General features: G+C 38.9%; 1 protein-coding gene across 1 annotated transcript in view; it reads left to right on the plus strand.

The window, feature by feature from the left end:
- Positions 1–6,990, plus strand: part of ADAMTSL1 (ADAMTS like 1) — a 388,396-nt gene that overhangs the window by 370,685 nt on the left and 10,721 nt on the right. Inside the window, exon 25 of the mRNA XM_026044037.1 lies at positions 5,554–5,754. Within this exon, the coding sequence (XP_025899822.1) occupies positions 5,554–5,754 (201 nt within the window). The remainder of the gene's footprint in view (positions 1–5,553; positions 5,755–6,990) is intronic.

The following is a 6,990-nucleotide window of genomic DNA, read 5'->3' on the forward strand; positions in this document are numbered from 1 at the left end:
TATCAGCTGAATTTTCCTCTTTCAAAAATTCTTAAATACATAATTCCTTGTCCGAAATAAGTTCATGTTCGTTGGCCTCATTTAAATTATCATTATGAAAGAGATTATACTTTACACTACTCCTTTCTTTAAGAGGTTTCAGGGATCACAGTGCGCTTTAAAGTATGTTATCCAGTGTACAAAAGCAATTAAAGTATCTTGCATAACTTTATGAGTTAACTCTGTTTAAATTTACCCTCTTATTACATCAGATGTTCTTTCTGATTTGACTAAAGCAGTAAGGATTTGTCTGTTAGTTTTGCCACTTCAGCAAAACAGGCTTTACATAACGATTTAAAGATTTTAAGAAATCATTCTGCTCCAATTTAGTTGTGTGATTTTTTAGAAAAGTCTTTTTAATAGTACACTAAATATATTAAGGCAGTAATAATCAAAGCTACCTCCTTTATGTTTAAGATGCATTTCTTATTTCAGTCACCTGAAGAAAAAAAAAGGTATAAAGGGAAATTGGTAAGCCATTTCTATTTGCCAATCTAATCTCATTAACGTAGTGTGAATCCAGGAAACACAGCAAAAACAGATTTACATCAGTTAAATTGATTTCCAAAATTAGTCGGTGGCTTCTTTCCATTTTTTTTAAGGCAAATTACCAGGATCTCATTTGATACTTGAGTTCATTTCTGTTTTAAAAGGATTCTTTCATTCTTTGAGTGCAGAGATTATGATGAAAATGCTGTCCRGTTTCATATACTATTGCTGCATTACCCTTATTGCTTTAACATGGTGTCTTGTACTGTAGCACTTTGGTAGAGAGTGCAGTATAGAATCATAGAGCTGTTTGGATTTTATTTGTTTTTCCTGTTTTTTTTTCTTTTTTTTTTTTAATTACTCTTGCTGCTTTCAATTTTAATTTAGCTACTAATTCTACTTCTAAATCGTTCTCTTCCTCTTCTAAAATACTACTGTGGCAGGTTGTTGGCAATTGTTTCCATCTCCTAGTTTTATATTTGCTTAAGTATATGTTTGTGGGCTACAGAGATAAGGAAATAGGCCTTTGAATTAGCAAGTCTAATCAAGATTTTGGAGAACAAACTACAGTTACTATACTTTGTGATGTCCTGAATAGCACAATCACTAATCAGCTGATCTGCTTATTGTTATGCCAGTCAGATTATTTTATTTTATTTAAACTATTTTGAGCTAACATAGTGTATATGTCTGTCCTTACTGTATGGACTGATTACAGGTGAATAGCCATGGTTTGTGTAAAACTGCACTAGTGGGTTCCGGAATGCAGGTGAGCATTAATACCAGCGTGTCAAAACTGCATGCCGTGTGTTCATATCCTGGCTTTTGCAGCCCAGGCCTATCTCTAAAATACTTCTCAAAGACTTAAGTGTTAGACTGAGACAAGTGTTTGATTGCCAGCTGCACCCTACTAGCCTGTGGCTTGAACCTGAGTAAGAAGGCTACCACCATGAGCCTCTTTTAGCTGCTGGCAGGGTGTGAAAGGTGAGATTCCTTCTGCCTGTGCAACAGCTGAACTGTCACGAGAAAGTTAAGTAGACTGGGACTGAAGAAAGCAAGTCCTGTTGAGCTCAGACCTTAAAACTTATTTCACTTAAAGAACTTTCAAGGAAAATTCATCATCTGGAACTGAACTCTTCACTTATTTTCTTAATAAATACTAGAAAGATCTTCTGGGGTTGATCAGCAACTCAATAAGTATATTAAAAAACTATTTGTTATACAAATTTAAATGCATAAGATGAATCTATGAGAATAAAGACAAGAATAAATAACTTAAACACTTTTTTTCTTTTTTTATTGCRAATTATGTTTAATACTTTTTTATTTTATTTGATGCTTTCACTGTTGCTTATCATACTTTTCTGCTGATTTGAGGTAACAGGTTACTAAAAGGAATCCTATAATTAGTATCCGTAATACCTTTTTGATTCTGTCCTTCAACTCTTCAAGTGAGAAACAATTATGTAGACTATGAACTTTGGATTTTTAGTTTTATTCCAAAGCCTTTCTACAGTTATACTGTGATTGTTGCACATGACTAATGGAGAGTTGAATTTGGCTTATAATATGAATTTATTCTGTCCTCTCAAGCAGTGATTAGAACTGTTACAAAACATTGGCCTTCCCCCTCCAAATATGTCCCTGTTATCCTTGAAATAGTAACATTTTTCCTACCAAAAAGTATAATTTATACTACATTTTTTATAGCCACATTTTGCACATCTGTAGCTCATCTTGGCTTCGAATCAGTTCAGAGTCACAGCCAACCTGGAACAGGAGCTTAAGGCAGTGTTTTCCTTCAGTAATTAAGAAGGACTGATCGAGACAGCCTTCCCTACTCAGATATCTACTACTTCTGCAGATATCTGCTACTCCAGTTCCAAAGGGTATTCCTTTCCTCCCTCCCCATATTCTTCCTAATATACTTACTGTATGTAAATAGCTCTATTTTATAAAAAGGCCTCTTGGTTTGTTTTCAGAATGTTTGTTGCATGCTAGGGAGAAGCGTTTTGGAAGGATAAAGTAGTTACGGTCCCCAGAGATAGGAGGAAATAGAGAATAAGTGTGGGTAATCTACATTAATAGTATCAAAATTATTCCTGGCAGATAATACAGGGATATTTTTGGATCATAGCTKTTTTATTGTGCTCTGGTTCTCATCAAATATGCATAATACATTATCCCATAGCTTAGGTATTTATACCCTGAGAAATGTGTAGAAAATGTCACTTGTGAAATGTGGTTGATGCTCATTCTACGTACACAGATGAAGAGTATCTGTTACATACGAGTCAGAAAGGTCTTATTGTTAAATATGCAAAAAAGTAGCAATGACTCATTAGTAACACATAACAAGGGAAAAGGAGATTGATTCTTTTTTTTTCCCTCATATTATTTATTACTAGCTGTTCCTTTGTTGATATTTACATGTACGCTTTGAAAGAAGGAATAATACATATGGCAAGCAAAATAGTAATGGGAGGACTGTACTGATTTTCTTGGCAATAAAACATTTAAAAGAAAAGAGGGTACAAACTGGGATTAGCTGCATGAGGACGTCAGCTTCAGTTCCTTTCTGTTTAACATCAAACTGACCTTTCTGCTTTCTTTATTTAATCTGTGCAGCCTGTTTTACAAATACAAATAATAAAACTGTATTCACAGCATGTGTATTTCAGTTGTCAAGGCTATAGAGTACTACGTTCAAAAGCCACAGAGCTACTTATTCTTAAGTTTATCCATTTATTGTGATATTATTTTGTTTTCTATTTGTGTCGTCTTTGGTACTCTTAAATGAGTTTACACTAAAATGTCACGTCRTCCATTTACCTGAGAATGTCTTTTCAAGACTGAGTGGTTTCTAAGAACAAGAGTAGGAAAAATACATCAATATTCAGAAAGAACAAAAGGAATAATGAAAAATGAAGCATAACAGGAATAAATAAAGAGCTTAAAGCAATGGCAAATAAAAAGTCTGATTCTATGTCTCYCTTTCACCAAGGAAAGCTGTTTTTTGTGGTCAGGAAGTCTAGAGTTAGGGAAACAACTGCCAAGAGTAAAACTCTCTTAGACTTTGCCAAGGAAATTACAACAAATAACAAAGGTTCTTTGGCCACATAAATAGAAGGGAACAAGGGAAAAAGATGAATAATGTACATTTGTTCTTTTTCCTCTTTCTATTTTTTTTAAGATTTAGCTGTGTTCTCTGTAGATTTTTTGGTGGTTTTTGTATATTTGTTTTCCCAATGAAACACTATGGCTGTGATTGCACAATCCAGTATGCCTCCACCTGGACCCTCCAGCTGGGAGTCAGTCCTGTGTCAGCAGTGTGCTCCTCAGACAGCATGAACCAACCCAAAAGAGCAGTTTTATCCAGCCTACTGCCCTTCCTACTTTGGATCCAGGAAGGATTTGCCCATGGCAGAATCACAGAATCACAGAATATTCAAGGTTGGAAGGGACCTCTAGAGATCCTCTACTCCAACCCCCTGCTCCAGCAGGGACACCCAGAGCACGGGGCACAGGGCGGCATCCAGGTGGGTTGGGAAGATCCCCAGAGAAGGAGACTCCACAGCCTCCCTGGGCAGCCTGTGCCAGGGCTCTGGCACCCTCACGGTGAAGAAGTTCTTCCTCACCTGGAGATGGAACTGCCTGTGTTTCAGTTTATGCCCATTACCCCTTGTCCTATCACTGGCCACTAATGAAAACAGCCTGTCCCCTTTCTCCCTGCATTCTCCCTTCCTGAACTTACACACATTAATCAGATCCCCTCTCAGCCTTCCTTTCTCCAGAGAAAACAGGCCCAGCTCACTCAGTCTCTCCTCGTACGGGAGATGTTCCATTCCCTTAATCAACTTTGTTGCTCTTCTCTGGACCCTCTCGAGAAGCTCCACGTCCCTCCTGTCCTGGGGAGCCCAGAGCTGCCCCCAGTGCTCCAGGTTTGGCCTCCCCAGAGCTGAGCAGAGGGRMAGGATCCCCTCCCTGCCCCTGCTGCCAACATCCTCCTCATGCAGCCAGGAGCCCAYTGGCCTTCTTGGCCACGAGGGCACTGCTGCCTCATGGCTAACTTGGTGTCCACCAGGACTCCCAGGTCCCTCTCTGCGGAGCTGCTCTCCAGCAGGTCAGCCCCTAATCTGTCCTGGTGCCTGGGGTTACTGGTGCTCAGCAGGGGACAGTGCTGAGCACATTGTGGGTACAGTTTTGTGAATGGCCAAGGATTTGCACTCGCTAGCTGCAGATGAGGTGTCCAGTGTGCCTCGAATACACCAGAGGTCGCAGATGATTTCTTCCATCCCGTATAAATTCTTTTGTTTTGTATGAACAAGAAAGCTTCAGTTCTTCTGTGCAAGGCAGCATATTATGCTACAGAAAGAGAGTAATAGAACCTAGTCTAGTCACCCATTCAGGTATGAGAAGTGGCAAAAGAAAAAGAGACAAGAAAAAGCTGCAGCAGCTCAAATCCTGGTATGTTTTTAGAACAGCAACCAAAGCCAAAGGAAGGGTGGAAAGAACCCTCACTTTTACACCTCTCTTTTGTCCTTGAAACTTTGCAAACAGTGTGATAGGCTGCTTGAGTCTCCTTCAGAATTTAGTCTGTGCTGTGTTTTGGATATGAACCAGTTCAGCCTTCAGGGTAGATTACTGAGAATGGTAGTTTCTGTCTTACAGTGATACACAAAGGCCTAGATACATCTTCAGGAATGAAATGTATATTTCTGAACTCAGTAGAGTCCTGACTGTAGCTGATCTCTGTTGATCTTGGATTTTCATCTGYGGCTTGGTTTAGATCATGGTGATCTTGGATTTAATACTATGGCAGCTAGTATTGTGGCTTTTAGGTTTTTCTTTCAGCTGTTGAGAAGGTACTACACAGTACTTATATCTTTGATTACAAATTAAAAAAAARAGTGGGGGTAAAATTGTTTGGAAGCATTTCTTTTGCATAATTTAGATTATTTCAGATCAGTTAATTTTTCATTAAGTACACACTCAGCAGCTTTATTTCATSACCCAATTTTTTAGGTTGTGCTGTGGATGGTCACCCAGCTCCAAACATCACTTGGCTTTTTGCTGGTGAGCCCCTGAATCTGCAGCATCGTGTCCTGGCGGCAGGTCACATTCTTCAGGTGCTCAACACCAGTGATGCCCTGGARGGTGAATTCAGTTGCCTTGCGGAGAATGAGGCCGGCTCGCTCACACAGAAGACCTCCCTGGCAATACAAGGTAACTTTATAGCTTTCATCCTGCTGTTCTTGGGAGCTCGTGGCATGGGTGCCTTTATTGTTCTAGATTTCTCAGCTCTAAAGCTGTTACTGTGACACGCAGCAGCAGTTGAGGGTTATGATGTTCTATTGACCCAGATAAATTTGCAGGCCTGCTGAGTATTTAATTTGGAGTGTCTTGAGTTTTACATTACCAAAATTCCACATGATATTTCTGGTCTGCTGAGCACCTACCGATTCAAGCTGCACCTGTCTATACAGAGCCAACCAGAAACCTGAAAACAAAAGTGTCATAGATCACACCCCCGAAGCAGAAGTCCTTCACCTGATTTTCTTAAATCACTATTTCATACTCTCTTCTGGCTTGAAAAACCTTCCTTTGAAAAAATGCCATCACTCTCTTACATTTATTTTAGAAGCAAAACTGGAAATGTGTACCAATGWTAAAGCCACAGAACAGAGCAAGGGAGTTGGTTTGGAACAGAACATGCAGTTTTCATTGCTGTAATTGTCAGGGGTCCAGTAGAGAACAGATGTAGCTTTCCTTAACTTTTTCCAATAAAATTTTGAATGTGTTGCAACTCTCATATTTATCTTGAAACTGAGCAACCCATGCGGTCTACTAGGTGAGAAACACACTGATCTAAGGTACTACTATGTAACTGCCATTAACCCTATCTCCAGTGAGTCCCACTCCTTTAAAAATCAGAACGCTTATCAATGAGTCCCATGGATTATTGCTATGGAAGAGTGATGAATTATATTTTTAAATATATAACTTAGAGGTACACCTTTAAATGCTAAAATGAAATACCCTCATTAGATATGTTTTGCTTTTATTCAGTTTCTTTAGTCTGATTCAATCCTGCTGATGGCAGGATCTGAATACAAGATTTGGGAACCCCTTCACAAATCATGTAAAAGTTGTTTTTAAGTGCTTGGCCGTGTGCTGGACTTGTATCTTCTGCTCCACTGCAGCCTCGAAGCAGTTGTCAAACAAAAGGGAAGGACTAAGTACAATTGTCTCACATTTCTAGCCCACATCTGCCCACATCTACCCTCTGCTTTTTTTTAAAGCACTTTAACACTTTGCTTTTAAGACAAGCTTTGCCAGCTTTAAAAATAGATTTACAATAAGGAATGTAAAATATTTACTAAACCTCATATTTGCATCCTTTGAAACAAGGCAATATATCTTTATGATGGGAAAGCACTTGTTAAAATCATCAGCTGGGAA

This window comes from Nothoprocta perdicaria, unplaced genomic scaffold (genome assembly GCF_003342845.1).
Source record: "Nothoprocta perdicaria isolate Ctin4 unplaced genomic scaffold, notPer1 scaffold_104, whole genome shotgun sequence".
NCBI lineage: Eukaryota > Metazoa > Chordata > Aves > Tinamiformes > Tinamidae > Nothoprocta > Nothoprocta perdicaria.